At 32.7% G+C, this 20,551-nt stretch overlaps 3 protein-coding genes across 7 annotated transcripts; all 3 read right to left on the reverse strand.

Annotated features, from left to right (window-relative positions):
- Positions 1-89: 89 nt before the first annotated feature.
- Positions 90-19,037, reverse strand: nuf (rab11 family-interacting protein nuf). Of its 4 annotated transcripts, none has more exons than XM_035865090.2 (10): positions 18,895-19,037; positions 12,645-13,543; positions 10,141-10,215; positions 9,404-9,442; positions 8,120-8,237; positions 2,178-2,342; positions 1,711-2,080; positions 1,468-1,613; positions 1,343-1,393; positions 90-1,264 (listed from the first exon to the last, which is right to left on the reverse strand). In XM_035865090.2, the coding sequence occupies exons 2-10, from the start codon at positions 13,460-13,462 to the stop codon at positions 1,142-1,144; spliced, it is 1,905 nt and encodes a 634-aa protein (XP_035720983.2). In that variant the 5' UTR covers positions 13,463-13,543; positions 18,895-19,037; the 3' UTR covers positions 90-1,141. The 4 variants fall into 4 exon arrangements, with proteins under 4 accessions (XP_035720983.2, XP_085513926.1, XP_035720982.2 ...); XM_085657800.1 differs by having other exon boundaries at positions 12,645-13,571; positions 18,895-19,036; XM_035865089.2 differs by having other exon boundaries at positions 12,645-13,549; positions 18,895-19,035.
- LOC118441108 (uncharacterized) lies at positions 2,423-4,743 on the reverse strand. Of its 2 annotated transcripts, none has more exons than XM_035865117.2 (2): positions 3,437-4,743; positions 2,423-2,703 (listed from the first exon to the last, which is right to left on the reverse strand). In XM_035865117.2, exons 1-2 carry the CDS (start codon positions 3,665-3,667, stop codon positions 2,575-2,577), a joined length of 360 nt encoding a protein of 119 aa, XP_035721010.1. In that variant the 5' UTR covers positions 3,668-4,743; the 3' UTR covers positions 2,423-2,574. The 2 variants fall into 2 exon arrangements, with proteins under 2 accessions (XP_035721010.1, XP_085513936.1); XM_085657810.1 differs by having other exon boundaries at positions 2,423-2,642; positions 3,437-4,725.
- LOC146872935 (uncharacterized) lies at positions 5,751-6,965 on the reverse strand. The gene is made up of 2 exons (XM_085657917.1): positions 6,463-6,965; positions 5,751-6,035 (listed from the first exon to the last, which is right to left on the reverse strand). The coding sequence occupies exons 1-2, from the start codon at positions 6,850-6,852 to the stop codon at positions 5,751-5,753; spliced, it is 675 nt and encodes a 224-aa protein (XP_085514043.1). The 5' UTR covers positions 6,853-6,965.
- Positions 19,038-20,551: the final 1,514 nt, after the last annotated feature.

Raw genomic sequence — 20,551 nt, forward strand, 5'->3', positions numbered from 1 at the left:
TATGGACACGCCGCCTGTGATTAATATAAAATAACTAACTTCATATAGGATGATGTTATAAATGGCGTTAATGACAATAACTAGAGACGTCAAAATATAACGATTTATTCGCAACTTTAATAGCTTTCAGTATAAAGACCTAAAATACTCTATAGGTGAAAATACTAAATATTAATTTAATAGGTACTATTTCTTGTATCACAGATGCCGTGATACATAACGCAGTCATACATCACCTCTTTGTCAAGTCTATATAGGTAACTCGCGAATGATATTTATTTAAAAATTAAATTCGATTCACACAATCAATTACAAGCCGAAAATAGTATTTCTTTCTCCTAGATAAAATGGTCTTTACCATTTTATCATTACGACGTATCATCATGAAATCTATGAAATGAAAAGATATTTTTGTAAATTATCGATACATCGGATTCATCTATACATTATCACATATTGAATTATTATTAAATACTTGACTATCAAATATAATTGTTCTTTCCAAAATGGTAAGAAAAAAGGTGCAATAACGAATAATTACATCTTTTCTTTGATGATAGTTCGTCGATTACGATGTCATAAAACTTTTCAATTTGAGATAATAATAATAATAATATTAATAATAATAATATATACGAAGGCCTTTTGTGTACTTTCTTAATATAATATACGCATTCATTATTTGAAACAATTGGCAATAATAATGCCACACTTTCAACCTATTTACTCTCATCCTGCCATTATATAATAAAATAAATAATACAAATGACAAAGATGACAGTCCGAAGTTTCAATTTCACACATCACATAGAGATTACAGAGTTTTAAATTTATATGGACGGAAACTATTTTCCCGAATTATTTTTTATGTGTGTATACATGTACAGGATATCACATGTTTTTCATGTTTTTTCTCTTGACCAAATTATAGAAAAACATTCTGTGAACAACTCGCAGAATACGTTACTCAAATTTTCATTTGAAAAACTTGAGTCATCTTGTACATATATGTATACAACTATAGTAGAATAATTTATATAAATGTATAAACAGTAATTTCAGTAAAGAAATTTAATGTACAATGCCTTCTATTTTCAAAGATCATTTCAAAATTTTCTAATTATTTATAAATGTTCCACAATTAGTGTGCTTGTTTCACCTCAAGCAGTTGTGGATAATTTTCAACAATATTTAATAAAATCCCATCGATATATGCTCTTAATTGCGCATTGACTTCCTGTTGTTCTTTCAAAGCCTGTTTCAGCTAAAATATATAATAGTTTGCTTAGGAGATATATATATATACATAATGAAATAGAAGAATTAAATTGTTTATACATACTTCCGAAATACTATATGGTGGTTCATATTCTTCAATTGCATGACCATCCATCTACAATAACATAATTTGTAAACCATTATTTATAGTATAGTTTAGAAGATAACAAATCAGATAATGAAACATACCTGATCTTGATTCATACCAGCCAATAACTCGGCTGCTAGACTAGGTCCTTTTTCAGTACCATTACTACAAGGATTTAACATTAAAAGTTCTCGACCTGCTTGTACAGCAGCAGCAGCTTGCAACTCGTCTCGTGTCTCTTCTAAACCTATTGTTGTTATAATATATATTAATATAATATATATTATATATATAATATAACATCTCAATATATACAAAATAATATTTTAGAAAAAGAAACATACTTTTATTACGTGCTTGAAGATGAATAACTTGTTGTTCAAGTTCTTCGAGTCTCTGTTGATTATCAGCTCTAATTATTAATTCCTCCTTCGCCACTTGAAGCATATGATGAGCTTCATTAGCTCTAGCAACTGCTTGTTTTTCGTTTTCTCTGGCAGTATTTGCTTCGCTTTGAGAATCTTTGAGTTCTATTTCAAGGGAGGCCTTGTCATTTTTAACTCTTTCTAGTTGCTCTCTTAATCTTCCTATTTCATCCCTCAAACTAGAACTTTCTAATTCAATTGCTTGTAATTTAATAGCATAATTTTCTAATTGTAACTGTTTTTCTCTTTCCAAACGACTGGCCAATTCTCTGTGCCTTCTTTGTTCTGCCTAAGATATATATTAAAAAATAAACACCTTTTGTGTTTATGAAAATAAAATAAACGAAAAAAATGAAAAAACAAACCAAAGGTCATATCGAATGTACCTGTAATCGTTCTTCAGCTCTAGTTTCGGCATCTTTCGCAGCTTCTTCTAACATCAATATTCTTGCTTGTAAAGTAGCATTTTCTTGTTTAACTCTAGCGTATCTTTCCTCACCGACCGATTGTGTATCGGCCAATGCGTGCATTTGCTCTTGAATCATTTGGACCTATAATACAAGGTCATCTTTAGAATGTTTATTAAAATAAATAAATAAATAAATAAAAATTAGATGTTAAACATACATATATCTCAAAAAATGATTTATTCGTATAATTTCTCTTATATAAAAATTAAGAGAACGGAAATCCTTTCTTTCGAATAAAATATTCAATACGTATAAAAGACATTCCACTGTAAGGCGTTGCACTTGTGCATTCTCGATAGTAAGACTCATGCGGTTAGAATATCAAATGTGGACATCCGTAGATTTCTCGTTTGCTATTCTTATCAATAGCTATTAAAACAGCTAGAAACGCATTTCCTACGAATTGGCATTTTTGCAACACGTTTCTACGAACGTGTATATTCTAAAAATACTTCGCAATAAGAAAATAATTTTGGCGCCATATTAAAAAAAAAAAAAAAAAAAAAAAAAAAAATAGGAATGAATAACATTTCAAAGAACGTCTTTCTGACATGTGTTATAACCTTGATTTAGATAGACGTTCAACACGTGGATAGATCGTTCTGTCGATGATGTATATACATATAACATATCCTTTTATATATAAAGATATCTATAACATGTGTCTATAGTAAACCTCGTAGTTTAAATAAAAACAGATAATAGAAGCCGACTTAACACAATTATCCTATTACCGAAAGCTTCGAGATGTAATAGGAAAAAAAAAGAAAAAAAAAAAAAAAAATAGAAAAAAGAACATAACCACTAATATTCTCTGGTATAGTATAGGCTTTTTTAGATGATTAAACCAAAGAATGCAAAAGAAAAGAAAAAAAAGAAAAAAAAATCCGATCAAGTAAATATTTCGTTTGAACTGTACTGACGTTGGCAATATACCAAAAAATCATTCTATTTCGTATCGTACCAAGAAAAGTTGGAACATGATACCTAAGTAGCATGTATTGGAAAACTCATAGGAAGAAAAACGATTGGTAGAATAATGAAAATATTGAAGAAAAAATAAAAAAGAAAAGAAAAAAGAAAAGAATAAAAAGGAAAAGTAAAAATAAACAAAGAAAAGAAAAAATTAAGAATAATAGAAGAAATGTCATGAGGGATGGTATGATAAAGCTTACTTGTCCTGTAAGCGAAGGAACATGTCGTCTGGGCGTCCTTGCGACACGGGGTACCTGGCCGACAAACTGAAATTGTCCCTCCCAGAGGTCGTACTCTAGACCAGCACCTGGTCCAGAGGGTGGTCCCTCCCCGGAAGTGGTAGCACTTCGATCATCTCGATCGATCGAGTCCGACGTTAGATCGTCGTCTCGATCATCGTCGTCATCGTCGTTCGGTCGTCGCGATTCCATCTCTTTCTCTTTTTTCTCTTTCTATTTTTTAATTTGTCTGTCTATCTCTTTCTCTATCCTCTCTCTCTCTCTCTCTCTCTCTCTTTTTCTCTCTCTCTCTTTCAAATCGAGTCACGTCATCGACATCATCTTTATTCTCGATGCTCTATCATCCACCGTCTTCTGGACGTCGACAACGACGACGACGACGGAGACGAGGCGCGTATTACGCGCCATAAAACGACGATGACAATAAAGCATCGTCTATCTCGCTCCCACTCACGCGACCACGAACATAACCTCAACAACAACAAATGTCGCTGCGCACACTCTTCTTTTCCTTTGATATCCTTTGATTATTCGACGGAACAATAATAAAAGAAATTGGTACAATAAACGAAATGAAGGATAGGAAATTTAACGCACACTTTACGTTCTCATTTGCTGCGCACTTCAAATACATTCGTCTTCCTCGTGTCGCGCGTTCTCAACTCTCGATCGCTCGCCGGGAGTAACCGAACGATAGCGAACGATGCTATTTGTGCTCTCTGTTGCTTTCCACACTACCTCTCGGATAACTTCGAGAGAATGAATATATGTTTGCGTATGTGTGGCATGTGTATTTACGTTTAACACGTGTACATATGTCACGTAAGAGGCATGTGTAAGTTATATACGTGTTGTGTATGTGTTGCATTGTATTGTGTTACATCGAATACAGTTTAACGCCCACCCCTTATAAATTCGATGCGCGCGAGTAAATACATCCTACTCGAAGAAAATAAAGAGAAGGAGAATATCTAACGTACTACGTGCTATCCTTTTCAAATTTGTTTTTTCGTCCTCTCTCTCTCTCTTTCTCTCTATCTCTCTCTCTTTCTCTCCCTCCCCTGTCTCTTTTTCTCTCTCTCTACGTCAACTTTCGTATTCTCTTCTTTCTACGTTTCTTTTTTTAAATGTATTCTCTTTCTCTTACTTTTCTTTTAACGTTCTTCCTATTCGTATACATGTTTCCATGAATGGTATATAACTATAACTATCTCTTTTATGCGTGGGTGAATTCTTGGGACAAGGGATGGGCGGATTAGGAAGTTAACGTGGGTCTACACAAGTGTTTCGAGGTCACATACTCGGACTTGCCTTATGCGAAAATGGAGAGAACGTCCTCTTCAATATTTCCTGTCGATTTTATGCGTGTCTTATGGTGCACGTGAGAGATTATATTAGCACGAAGAAGCAAGGAATAAAACTCCGGCCGCCATATTGCCGACCTTAAATGCGGACTATCGATCGATATTATTGTTATTATTATTATTATTATCATAGCAGGTACAAAGTGTACCTTTTTAAAATAGTCATTCAAAAGATGATGCTTTTTGATTAATCATTAGAAATTTTTAATTCATTTATTTAATAACTTTAAATGCGGACTATTGATTGATATTATATTATTGTTATTATTATTACTATGTACAAAATGTACCTTTTGTTTTCGTAGATAATAGTCATTCAAAAATGATAATGTTTCTTGATTAATCCTTTATCCCTGTCTACTACTCCACTGTTTGTAAGTTGTATATCCCAAATAACTTAATGCTGCTACGACCAACACGAAACTCAGGAAGGACCATCCAACCCAACCAACGAAACCATTGCATGACGTTTTAACACAGGCCATTCCTCGCTCTAGTTTCGCTTGTCGCAAAGCCGCTTATCAGATTTATCAACGGATCGAAGAAGTTTAATTTTGAAATTTTTTTTATTATTGGTAACACATTTTTACGAATTAATTTTGACGAATTTCTAAACCGAACTTATCGAAGATATCTTGCGAAAATTTTTTAATGATATTTATTCAATAAACAAATGAGAAATTAAATTTATTGAACAATCGAAATACGAATTATCTAGACAACATACATATGCATATACTATACGTACTTTCACTTTTCATACAAACCAATCATAAATACGTTTGATTTATTTGAAATAAATGATCAATGCTGTTAAATGACGTGTCATAATTTCTTACTTTCATTTACGGCATTTGCTTTTTTATGTTTTATCGCAAAATATATTTATTTTATCGTTGATTCTTTTATGATCATTCGGTATTGGTTGCATTGAGACTCGGTGTATCAGTAGCTATGTTAATTTTTGAACGGGGAATATCGATCATTCCTATATTTAAAGTTTCCTCATCCTCGTCGATCTCGTTTGACGTAATATCGATCGGTTTGAAGATTTTTGGAGAGGATATTTTTATAGGGAATTTTCTACATTGTTTACACGGCATACTACATTCTTTCCTAAGTTCTGATATCATGCCAGCACACCGGACAAATTCGGTTGGACAATTTTGTATAGAGTCTTTCTTTTTCCTCACTGTCTATATGAAATTAATAAATTTATTTAATCGTATTTAATTCGTAAAATAAATTAGAAGAAATTAATTTCGTTGAAAATTCGTTTAGAAAGTACACGATTATATATATATTGTAGAGATATTAAGTCAGAATATTATTAAAAAAATATATTATATATATTTTTTTTGTTATGTATAGCGAGATCAAAAAATATCAAATTAGAATATTACAAAAAAAGAAATATTTTTTTTCTATATAATGAGATATCAAAAAACATCAAATCAGAATATAACTAAAAAGATATTAATATTTTCGATATCTCATTATATTTGCTCGTTATATTTTTAGATAATTTAAAATCTATTCACTATATCAAATTTAACAAATACCAAACAAGACATAAATAAGTATAGTGCAAAGGTTTAACACATATTAAACTAACGATTTTACCTGTATCGGAGGTATAAGATTAGTCTGTCTAATGTTTCGAAATCTTTGATTTGTTCTCGAAAGTGTACGATAAAGAGCAAATCCGAGTACAAGGATAATCACTATAAGGATAATGATTAAGTACCAAGATTTTCCTGATAGTTTGCCTTTGCTTTCAGAATATACTTCATCGAGATTTTCATGGCCAGTATAGCAGGAAGATGGATAACTTGGGATCGGATGACGATGAATTCCGTATGGTTCGTATTGAATATAACGAGGATAAGGTTGTGGATAATAACCATAAGAAGGACCAGAATGGTGCGATGATGGTAATTTAATCCGATCGGATTGACGAGTAGAGTGAGATGGACAAGACGGGGAGTCACAAGATTGTTTTGTGGGACACATCGGATAGATGAATGATTTCAAATTTTTCTTTTCTCTTTTCTTTTCTTTTTTTCTAATCACTGTATGTATACCGATTTTATTCGCACATGCATATACACAGTATAATGCGTATAAAGTTCTTTTCCTCTCCCGGACTTACTTTCTAATCAGTAATATATAACGTTTTCATTGTATAATGTGTATAATAAATAAATAATTTTTCTTTTTTTTTTCGTCTCTTTCTTTCTAATCAGTATATATCATTATTATTCACACATTGTGTATTATGTATAAAGAATAAAAAATCTTCTTACTATTCTTCTTTTTTTCTTTCTAATCGGTATATATCATTTTTTTATTCGCACATTTTATATTATGTATATAATAAAAATAAAAAATTATCCTTACTCTTCCTTCTTTTTTTCTAATCAGTATATATCAAATTATTGATTAAAACGAAAACATTATTATTGTTGTTATTAATATTATTAAATCAAATGTCAAAAAAAAAAAACACCTAAATTTAGAAGGTTAACTGAGATCTTTGAAGTTTCATTTGATTACATTCTGATGTTCAAATATTGATACTACAAGTAATGTCAGAATTTTTAGTAAAAAAGATACTGGATACAAAATTTATTTTTATTTAGATATGCTTTCTTTATTCAGATACAAAATACTAAAAATTTTTAATGGAGACATATTATAGCATTTATTTGATCTTTATATAAAAAAATACTATTATTATTTATTCAGATATAAAATATTGTCCATTGTTAATATAAAATATTACAGTATGTTATTTATTGAAAATTAATTAAATTATTGAAAATTCCAACGCATTACTTATTGATCAATCCAATACAATCTTTCTCTAAACCGTCCCGTTCGAATCTAATTCAGAGTCCATATATCAAATTATTGATTGGTTCAATGTAATATTCAATAATGAGACCCGTCATTCTATTGGAAGACGTTCGAAGTAGATGGATAATATTCAAAAGAAATGACAACGACGACGAATTGCTTTTGATAATACATCTACACTCGACATTGTATTTCTCTGAGTACACTGTTTTGAACACGTATACTTATATAATGAATTATGTTATATGTAGTTATATACGGCAAGCTATTATTTTTTATACTTACGTTGCAGAATTGTATTTCATGTTCAATATAAAATTAATCTTCGATTACCATTACGTAGAATTTTGGTAAATCTTTTTTAACACACCATATAAATGTATGTACGCGAATATAATAACATGCGAATTGAAACACTTACCCTATGATTGAGATCGATAAAGTCTTCCTCAAGAGACACATCGCTGTACATATCGTCCGTATTGTCGCAGTTCGAGCCTCTTCCCGAACTATTGAAGCTACCGCTGCGATAGAGTTGACTATAATAAAAATAAAAAATAAAAAAAAAAAATAAATAAGAAAAATTGAAGTACACAGATATTTTAGCAAATATTTTTTTATATATCATACATCGTCGTTTTAATACTAGATTTATAAAATTGATCGATTTCTAATTTTTTGTGTTTAATCCTAGAAAAATTATAAATATTATTTTTTTGTTCTTTCTTTCGTTCTTTTTTAAATATCAAATGGCATAAATACTGCTATGGTTTTTCGCCCGGTCTCAACTCAAATTTGGTCATAATTGAAATATAAGTAGGTATAGCAGATAAATTAAAAATGAATTCTTATAAATAGAAAATTAATTATAGTGAATACTTATAAATAGAAAATTAAATATGGTAAATATTTAGAAGTAAAAGTACAGAAAATTTTAATTAAATTTGTTAACGTTACTTTATTTTCTCTCATTTTTATTTTTTTATTGAGCTTATATTATTTAATTATTTTATATATATCTTATTGTTAAAATGTACGAGTTAAGCAATATCGAAATAAAATCTTTTCACTATTCAGATATATACATTCATTATATATACGTACAATTGAAATATATAAAACGTCTATATAGTAGAAAGTTCTCTTTCAATTTAGAATTCTGTGAAAGGATCAAATTTCTCGAAGCGTCACGAAATGGAGTTGGCGTTGAAGATCTTTGAGAAAAGATCCCTGTTACCGATTTCTTTTTTTTCATCTCCGAATGACGCCATCATCTATTATCATATCATGACGTCAGTTTGTTTAAAATCGTCCGTATACAAGAGCATATCTTTTTTTTTTATATAAACATATTTTGTTCTTTTATATACGAAAATTATTAATGATCATTATTATAACAATGTAATTGATTAATGATGATTAATAATGAAAAATTATTTAGAATGTGTTTTTATATATTTTTTTTCTTTTTTCATTTCTTTTCTTTTATATATATATATATATATATATATATATATATATATATATATATATATATATAATTGTATATATATGTAATACTTATTACTATTATACTTTCTTCTTTCGACTTTTTTTCTATCACATTTAGATATTGTTCATTATGTAAAATGTAAGGTACCTACTTCGATTAATTTATTTTGTATATATTATATTAGTTATCATTTAGAGAATATATAATTCTTACCTCGCTAATGCATTTGAACTGATCCGTTTTCTCCCGGAACTGGAAAAGAAAGAAAAATCTTTTATCAACGTTTAAAAGCAACCAATTGATTCTTATTGACCATTATAGCGTGCCATCGTAATCGAGCTGCTAATAGCTAAGAATATTTTTACCGAGGTCGACTATCTACCGATTTATCGGATGTTGACTATGAGCCAAGTTCTCATCTCTCATCTTTCTCTTTCTCTCTTTCTGTCCCTCTCCCTCTCTTTCTTTCTCTGTCACGGTTCAAGTGCATGGATCGTATACGTGTATGAATGGTATGCAAGAGAATACAATTAAATTGCAACGAATTAAATATTCGAAATTAAATATTACCATTGAAAAGCGTTTCTTATAGTTACATATAAAAAAGGATAAACAAAGGTCATTGTGGCTTGGAAAAATTTGAAATTCAGTTTCTTATCTTTCGTTGTGCCGATAATGTACAGAGAGAGAGAGAGAGAAAAAAAAAGAGAGAAGAGGGAGAGAGAGAAAGACATATTTACACATACGATCTCTTTCGCACGCCATCTTTTCACACGTCTTTGTTTCGCCATCGTTATATCGACGGAAGTTCCCGCAGCAAAATTGCAAATACTCGTTTATGATATGCAAGATAATATTTTTCTTTTTCTTTCTCGATTTATTTTTCTTTTAATATATCTATTTATATATATATATTTATGTACGTATATGCATATATATGTATATATTACCATGGGGGTGTTCGTCTGAGGGACGTTCGAAGCCAGGAATGCCTTCCTATGGTCGAATTCGGACTTCTCGGATTTCTGTAAAAAAGATCAAAACTTATTTGAGATTCAATATAATTGATTATATAAAGTTATTATAAGTAAATAATAATTAATTGATTTCATACATAATAAATTTATAATATTGATAATGTAAATTTATATAAAAAAGAAATACTATATTTACATATTTATATACTACTACATAAATAGTATACTACTATTATACTATCTGTCTATAAATATATTATTATGTACTATTATGTATATTATATATAAATTTATATACAATATATATATATATATATATTGTATATAAGTATATATATATATATATATATATATATATATATATATAATTTCGTTTATTTAAGTTTATATTTGTAAATTTATTTTTCAATAAATCGTTTATATAATAATTATATTTACATGAATTATATATAAATTTATTAAGTACGATCAGTTATATTCAATATTCTTATTATAAATACAGAGCAAAAGATTACTTTCTACGTGAAATAAATAAATCGAAAGTTACTATAAGCATAAAATGAACGTTCGATAAAATATATGAATAAAGGAATAAATTATTTTAAATCTCAATCTAATATATGATATTGGGAGAAAGTGAAAATTTCGTAGAGTTCGATCGGATTAAATAATTATTATAATAAAAAAATTTCCAAGTAAAATTTATAAACCATACAAATAATTTCTATAAATTCCTCTCTACCGATGCGTATAATTTAAATTAATTAACAACATACATTTCTATTATTATTCCTACGATCACTACATATCAACCAAAATTGATTCTATTAAACCTAACGAGATCATTAAATTATCTTCTCTTCTAAACATCTGTGTAATCATAATATTAATTATCAGTAGTCACGCTTAACCTCAAAGTAATTTCATGCTCGAATGATCATACCTGCTTAATGATTCAATTTTGTCGAATGAGAAGTTACGAAAAAAGAAAAAAGAGAAAGATAATACCGTTTATCCTAAAATTTATACCTCTATTAAAAAAAAAAAAAAAAAGAAAAGAAAAAGAAAGAAAAAAAAACGCGCGTGTATGTGTTTGTGTGTATGAAAGAAAAGTTTTCTTTTTTTTCTTTTTTTAAAAATAACGTAGCAAAAGAAAAAAAACAATTTATCCGAACGTGATGTAAATGAAAAACAAAAGAGAAATAAAAAGAACATAATCATCTTCGACGGAAATGCATTTAACTTATATTACTGTGATAATCTCTATTTCTTTCTCTAAAGTAAATGGGGAAGGAAAGTGGGGATAAGGGGATTGAATGTTATTAAGCTTCCCGTAGAATACGATAAATTAGATTAATAACTCGAGGAAGTAGTCGGAATAATAATGGCATTAACTTTGTTTTCTCTTCTCGTGCGAAACTTTCGATACAGTTTGAAACGTTAGAAATGATAGTTACGTATGTGTATATATATATATATATATATACATATATATATATATTTGAATATATATATGTAGGAATGTGTGTGTGTATATATGCTCACACACACACGATCGTGAGAACGAAGATCAATTTTTTTTTTTTACTGAATACAACCGAAATCTTAATAATCATCGGGAAACAATCCCTTGGTGAGTGTAAAAAAAAAAAGAAAGAAAAGAATTGTACAAAGAAAGTACTATTATTATCATTATCTGAAGGAAAGCTTCTTTAGGATTCACCGTAGCATGAAGGTAATTAACAACGTTCCAAGCGTGCACGAGTGTAACGTAAACAATAGTTCTGACACGACCTTTGTCAGTCAGAAAATTAATCGTATACTTTTATCGTCAATACGGACATATTTATGCACGTTCCTTTTAACCAACTATGGAGAACCGAACCGAAACAGCGTAACGGGAAATAAGAAAGAATAAATTCCAATGGAAAGGATACAAAAAGAAGTTGCGGGAAAATAGAGAAGAAAAAAGGAAAAAGAAAAAAGAAGAAAGAAAAAAAAACGAAGAACAAGGAATAAATGAGAAAGGATAAGAAAAGGGGGCACCGATTAAAGGAGTAGGGAGAGGGAGGGGAGGTAGAAATCGCGGTTTCCGTTTTACCACACTGCGGCAATGTTCGAACGATGAATTTCACCTTTCGGACGAATCGATAAGTTCTCCAGTACGAACAGCACGTTGCACTCGAGCGATATGACGACGACGACAACGGCAACGACAACGACACGACGACGACGACGACGATGACGTCCGTCGTCCTGGCGAACGGTGTTTTTTGATTGGCTCTGAAATGGCCACGATGCGGTACCGCGTGACCCAAGGCGCGAGAATTTAAAACGATCGCAAGATGGATGAATAGATAAAAAGAAAGAAAAAGAGAAAAAGAAAGAGATAGAAAGAATATTAGAGAGGGAGAGAGAGAAAGAGAAATCCTAAAAGATTTTTTTAATAAGAAAGAAAAAATATAAGATCAATTTACCTGCCGAAAGGATTGCTACCGGTAGGAGAGGGTGCCGAACTACTGCCACCAGGTGAATCGGCGTCGTCTCGGCCGTCTTCGGGTTCAACGTCGGCGTCAACTTCGACGGAACCAAAACCAGAACTGGAACCGAAGTCGGAACCAAAGCCAAAGCCCTCGTAACTCTCCTCTTCTTCTCGATTATTACCAATAAGTTTTATATTGCAAGAGGAAAGAGCGTTGTTGTTGTTGTTGTTGTTATTGTTGTTGTTAGTTTCGGTTATAATAAGTGGATCTGGATCTGAACCTGGACCTGGACCATTACCGGCACCACCATCACCATCACCACCGCCGACGCCGCCGCTACCGATATTCGAATAATCTCCAGAGTCGTTTTGCGGACTTGCGCTACCGATCGGATGATTCTGCAGGTCTAACGACATTGAGAGCGAGGGAGGTGGCCCGCCGTTGCTCCGTCGGCCCCATTCGGCGGCGGCGGCGGTGGCGGCGGCGTCGTGGTCGTCGTCGTCGTCGTCGTCGTCGTCGTCGTCGGCGATGGCAGCGTTCGTCCTCCTTCCCCCCTTCCCCTTCCCCTCGTCCTTGTCCACGCTCTTAACGTTTCGTTTCTCTCTCGGCGAGATGGCGCTGCCTGTTGCTTCGCCAACAATATCTAATACCTCTACGGTAGACAGCAACGACGGATGATCTCTGTTGTTACCACCGTTTACACCTTCCTCCTCTTCTTCTTCTTCTTCCTCTTCTTTTTCTCTCCTTTTCTTTTCCTCGTTCTCTTCGTTCTTATCGTCAATAGCCGTTGACGAAGAACGGGAGCTTACCATCCTTCGTTTATCCGATCACGATATTCTCCACCTTTTTAGGAAGAGACAGGACACATCATGGTATACGACGACGACTTGCTTCTACAACTTTATCCATGTAACTAAATAACTATTCGAGAGAATAGAGTTGTTAAAGGACGAAAGGTGAAACAGAGAGAGACAGAAATAGAGAGAGAGAGAGAGAGAGAGAGAGAGAGAGAGAGAGAGAGAGAGAGAGAGAGAGAAAGAGGGACAAAAGATATAGTAGGAGTTCTCCAGCGATGGAAGAAAGGCATGAGTCAGACCGAAGACATTCTAGAGATAGAGATAGAGAGAAAGAGAGAGAAAGAGAGAGAGAGAGAGAGAAAGAGAGAGAGCAAGAGTCAAGAGAGAGACTGATCTCCCTTTCTCCTTCTCTCAAAACCAGTGTCGTTAACTCGTGCTTTTTCAGATCCAACTGGCCTGTCAAGTTCACGAATAAAATCACGCAGGTAAAATTAACTTCTGACTGTAGCAAGAGGCGGAGCCGCGTTCCACTGAGATGAGTGCCCAACCGTTTGTAAGCAAAGAGTTGCATGTTCAACCATAACGTCCCTACATCCCTTTCTATCCCTATATCTCTCCTTTCTCTCTCTCTCTCTCTCTCTCTCTCTCTCTCTCTTTCTCTCTCTCTCTCTCTCTCTCTCTCTCTCTCTCTCTCTCTTTCTCCCCTTTTTCTTTTTTTATTCTTCCTTACACACTTACGTTCGTCGAGGGATGCAAATATAGGTATGTACATATGTATGTATGTATATATATATATATATATATCTTGTGAGCGAGTTTGTGAGAAAATTTGAACGAGTAAGTCAGAGAAAAGCGTGAGAACTGCGCACCGAAGTCATGCTACAGTGAGTCAAGCCTGAGAAATGCTGAGAAACAGGAGGGAAAAAGATGACAACGACGACGACAACGACAACGGCGACGGCGATGACGACGACGACGACGAAAACTTGTTCGGTGAATAAAGGGCTGAATATACCACATCCACATCCATCTCCACTTCCACCATGTCCACCTCCGCATTTATTTCCCTACTTGCGAAACATCATCCATGTATACCTAACTATGTTAAATCTAACTGTGTTAACCCTAATTAGTCGGGAAGTAAACTTGTTCTGTATTTTTTGTTTTCGCTTCTCTTTTTTTTTCAAAATGATAAATATAAAATTATACTTTAGATTAGATCTACAAACTTGTCGAGAAATGTTACTTGATTTTAATGATATTTATTAATAAAATTCTGCATTGTTCGATCAATTTGAAATTATTATTTTTTTCCCTTCTTATATACGATTCTTCAATATGCATGGTTATGTATGTTTCCTATAAATATATACATACATACATATATACATATATGCATACATATATTTATATATAAACATAAGTCTCACGAAGCGATCCCACTTTCTATTTCACGCAGTAAGAAGGAAGTCTCCTTCGTTTGTACCTTATATACGATGGGATCGTATTTACATCGACACGAGTGTGCGTATGTGATGTGTTTGTGTAACATTTATATCATAAACACTTCCCACGTGCTTAAAGCTTACTGGAAAAATTTCTACCGAGAAAGAAAGAGAGAAAGAGAAAAAGAAAGAAAGAAAGAGAGAAACAGAAAGAAAGAGAGAGAGAGAGAGAGAGAGAGAAAAGAAAAAAACAAAAGTAGTGTTCGATAGTTCGTCGAACTCGCAATTTTGTCGCGAACTTTCGATAGATAGCGCTCGTGTCGCTGAAAGTACATGGACCGGAGAACGGAATAGAAAATCTAATAATTAACTGTTATTTTGATACTTGATTAAGATTAAAAGTGTATAAATAAATATGAAAAAAGACAAAAAAAGAATAGAAGAAAAAGAAAAAAAAGAAAAAGAGAAATGATATTAAATCTATTGATATCTAATTAAACTACGTAATATCTATTGAAACTATGATTGGATTATATCAAGATTCTCATGATTTCAAATGAAGTTAAACCGAGCAACGGGACGAAGCCGTACCAGTCGGAACCGTTCGATGAGATAATCATAAAAGGGAGTGTCCGATCAGTTCGAGAAGGGGCGTTACACGATGATGTGTTTTCATCGATATCCGTTATCTATTGACTAGAAAAAGAGTTGTATGTAGATCCTTTTTCAGTAATACATCCCTTGAACTTACTTCAGAAACTCTTAGATCAAGAGGAACACTCCTGGAAACTCGCCAGAAGCTTTCCTCTTTAAATAGTACGAACGTCGAAGTAGTTGTCCATGCGGTCTTGTTTCCTTTTTTATAGAGAAGGAAGAAAGGAGCGCGTGCGTGTATATGTGTATATGTATGTGTGTGTGTGTGTGTGTGTGTGTGTGTGTAAGAAGGAAAGAGAGGGGGGAGGGAGAGAGAGAGAGAGAGAGAGAGAGATTAAGAAAAGAAGAGCAACGCGTGCCAGAGATCCTTTCCTCGTTATTCCGGATCAACATGCTCTCCCCTTCTTAACTCAATGCACCATTGGAAAGCATCATGTGAAATCGGATCAAGGATTCGTCGTTGATCGAAGCGTGACGTCACGGTATATACAAGAATGATGTCCTTCAATGTCCTCTTTTTCTCATTTTTTTTTTTTTTTATATTATATATCTGTCTGATCACTCGAGTCACGTGCAATTCAAATCTCCCGCTAAAATATATTTCCGAAAAATCCAGAACTTATCATTCATATTTTTTTTTTTGATTACATTATCTCTTTATTTTTGAATATTAAAGGGCACGTACGATTCAAATTACCCACCAAAATATTTTCCAAACGTTCTAGAAATTAGCGCGGCCTATTCTTTTTTTTTTTTGAATTATGAATATTATCTCTCTCTCTCTCTCTCTCTCTCTCTCTCTCTCTCTCTCTCTCTCTCTCTCTCTCTATCTATCTATCTATCTATCTCTCTCTCTCTCTCTTTAGTCACTAATAGTTAGATGCAATTAAAATTTTCCATTAAAGTACTTTTAAAATATTTCAAAAAAAAATAGATCACCGATAATAATGAATGCATCGAGAATTTTTTAATTAAAAAATCACCGTATGGTGCTCTTGACGTTTGATCATTGAGCGTACATAAGCACGAATTGAATCATTTATTCATCGTAGTAGTATGTAGTTGGTTACGATGAACCGGTATATATTATCGTGGAATAATTCGAAAATAGATACGCGTGACGTCGAAGGAGAATAAAAAGGTAAGAAAGAATATACGTGAGTTGCATTAAAATTGCATTACTTGACGAGTCATTATCTCTTCTTCTTCTTTTTTTTTTTTTTTCTTACTTACGTAGAGAACATCGCTCTTTCGATTTGTAAAGTCGATATATCGTTTGGAATTCAAAACGCGTTTGATGATAAAATTACACATTTTAGATCTAATTTGATAAAGGAAAAACATCATTTCGAATTATCTCTCTGTTTAATTATTATTCGTATCTAATATGTATGTAATTATAAAATAAAATACCGGTTGTGATCTATCTCTTTTTTTTTTTTGTTCGATGAAATTCAACTAACTTTCAGGCTTATTCGTGTATGTAAGTTACACGCATAAATGCGTTTCGAATCGCTGAATTCCAGGAGTGTAACGTTATTTAGAGCGAGCTCGAAAGCGCGGCCACAGGAAGGAAATACGTTTGACGCTTCTCGGTTCGTTTAATTATAACATCATTTTGATATCCGAGTTATGTAGTTACGATCGTAAGAGATAGGTGTATATACTACGTATCTGATTATCGTGAGATGACAAATTTTATATATACATATATATACATGAATATATATGAAGGTGAAATAAATTAAATAGAAATAAAATAAATAAAAATGTAGGAGGAATAAAAGCGAAAGAAAAACATAAGAAAAGCAAAGAAACAAAAGAAAAGCAAAGGAAAAGAAGAAGGAAAAAATTTGAACGACAACAATTATTTTCAAAGTAAATACTTACATATCTCATTATTAACTCGCATATCGATTATTCACAAGTACTGATTCATGTTAAAAAAGATCAAACAAACTCAATTAGTTTTAATCTTTCATGATTCATAAAGAAAAAAAAAAAGAAAAAAAAAACAAAGAAGAATCCCACAAGAGACAATGTGATATAATTGAAGTTACATGTGAAACGTACGTGCCGTACGTTCGTTAATAGTGATCAACTAAAAAAAGATTCCGCGTTATCGACGAAACGTTGAATATATCATAGAGAAAGCAGAACGGCAGTTAAGCGGTAGCAGCCATTATGATTGGAGAACAAAAACGAATGAATCGAACGTAATACTATTTAGCTTTTAAACACATATTTTTATAATAATAATTACCATAGAAAGAAAGAGAGAGAGAGAGAAACTTGAAAGAAATATTAAGCGTCGTGATGTGTAATGTCTCCAGTCTATTGTACGATCAAAGTAACTTTTACTTTTCTTCTTTTTTTTTTTTTTTTCTTTCTTTTATATCAAGAGGAAGATCTTCATGAATGATCAAACTTGTTCTTTCAACTTTATTTACATACAATCGTGAAAGATTGCATCTACCTTTTGTATACCTTACGACGAATCAGAAAACTATAGGTAATATGTTTGAAAAGGAGAAACTGTTTGAATGTTTTCGAAATGTTACCTTGTTATCCCGACGTTTATATATCGTTGCAAAAATATTCTCACTTGTGATTATGACAACAAACACTGGTGTACCACGCTCGTAATACATATACACATACATACAATACATACATACATTTAAAATATTGCATACGAATAATACAAACATTACATCGTTCTTTACAATCACCTCTAATCGGAATGAACACAAGTTATAAAATAATCATCATAATTATTTTTTTTTTTTTACAGTGAAACAGCTTTTCAAATAATGTCGACAGTTGGTAAAAATATAAAAGGGTTCCGAGGAGAGTATTATGAGAGAAACTAAATGAAGTTTTACAAAAAATATTAACGGTCAGGAATTATTTCTCTCCGAAATTCACTTGATCCCGACATTCTTACGGCTTCTTTTCCAGTAAGATCCAATGAAACGCGACGACACAACGGGCGGAAACAAAAGACGCAGCACAAAAGAGGACACATATATATATACACACATCATATATACCTTTGAAATTACGGCGTTTAGAGAAGAAATGATTCGAATATATACGGGAATAAAAAATATTGAAAGTTTTCAGTATACGTATCACATTACAGTTGTATAGTAATATACCGAAATTATTTTCTTCGGTGCATCGCGATTATACAAACAGAAAGAGAGAAAAAGAAAGAGAGAGAGAAAGAGAGAGAGAGAGAGAAACATTGAAAGGTAAGAAGGTCAAGGCCGATGATTTGGAGAATTCCTTGAAAAAAAAAGAAACAGGTTTTTTCGCCAAAAGACGTTACGCGAGTCGACTCACCTTGAAATAATGACGAAGATAATGATGATTCAGAAGATGTAAGCCAGGGATGAAGTGAATGGTAGAGAATATATATTTCCGAGATATATTCCAATTGTAGAAGAAAGATGTACGCGTCACGATTTTATATAAACGAGATTTATTTTCGAATGTTGTAAGATGGTTATGATGTTCGTTGTGTTTCGTAAATGGCTCTTCGTATAAGATGATAATACGTTTTTATTCCGTAGAGACTTGTCAGCCAAGAGATTGATATAAACACCTGTGCGTTTGACTCGTCCCCGTTCGTTCGTGCGAGGAAAGAAAATAAAAAAGGAGATGCTTCATTTGGACTAACGGTAATAACAAGCGGACAAGAGGGAGAGGTAAAAGGAATGAGGGAGAGAAATTTGAAGCATAGAAATAACAGTCGTCGAGACTATGGTAAAAGGTATATGTAACGAACGAATGAACGAACGAACGAACGAACGAACGAATGGAGAAACAAACAACCGTACGAATAAGAGACTACGGAAAAACTGAGGAAGAGAAGAAGAGCGACAGACCGAACACAGCGTGAGTCGCAGCGCGAAAGCGAGCGAAACGGCCGACCGAGAACGGAGTCGCGCGACTGGTCACGAGCGGTCGCGCATGCGCACTGACTTCTCCTACCGAGGCAGGCAAGTGTATATACATGACGTCCATCTTGGCACACAGGTGCACGCTGCATGTTCGTACCTGCAGGTACCGAGCGTACCAGTGATTCTCAACCTACGGAACCCTTTTTATACATATTTTAACTCCCACGCTATCGACCAGGACCTAGTTTGTCTTCCCTTTCGCTCGATATTCTTTTACCTTTCCCTTCTCTTCTTCTTCTTCTTCTTCTCCGTCATCGTCGTCATCTTTTTTTCATTGCCTCCAACGCATGTTGGGGTCAACGCTAACATAAATTCCGTAAGAAAAGGAATACGATAGAATAGATGATATTCTCGATTCTATATATACCGAGACATTGTATAATAATCGTCGTTGCTTATGCGTTTGAATTTGAAAATTATTTATAGTCATCGAGGTAATAATAGTAACATGCTCGACAATATATTTTTTTTTCTGCAAACGATCTCGCATAAGATATCCTTGCATTCGATATATTAACAATCGACCAATCGTTTCTCTGTCGATCATGTCTATTTACATACATACTATAATATCGACTAATATCGATCTATATACGTCGATGGACGAAATTAATGTGAAAAAAAAAAGCAAAGTAACAATTGGAAGCCCGTTCGTGCGCTCCTCGTACTATACACGTACTAATTATGGCACAAAGAACTTTCGTTTAAGAGAAATTTGTGCATCCGCTCGTTCGAAAAACCGTTACGCAAGGTTCGAGCTGAGCATCGATATCGAATTATTTCTATTTCCTTGGAAAAAAAAAACGAATTTTCGTACGTCAAAAAAAAAAGTAAAAGAAAAGAAAAGAAAATGTGAATGATCATTAAAATCATTCGAAAATTATCGAACTCGACATCTTACAGTGGAATTAATTAAAAAAAAGTGCGCGTATTTTAAACAATTTTTGTTAAAAAATTCATAAATCATTTCATTACCGTCGTCTTCGTTTCTACTCTCTACCGATTTTCACGGCCAATTTCAATGGTTTTACGAGCAA

The sequence above is a fragment of the Vespa mandarinia genome, chromosome 6, assembly GCF_050613455.1.
Source record: "Vespa mandarinia isolate Hongniang chromosome 6, ASM5061345v1, whole genome shotgun sequence".
Classification (NCBI taxonomy): domain Eukaryota; kingdom Metazoa; phylum Arthropoda; class Insecta; order Hymenoptera; family Vespidae; genus Vespa; species Vespa mandarinia.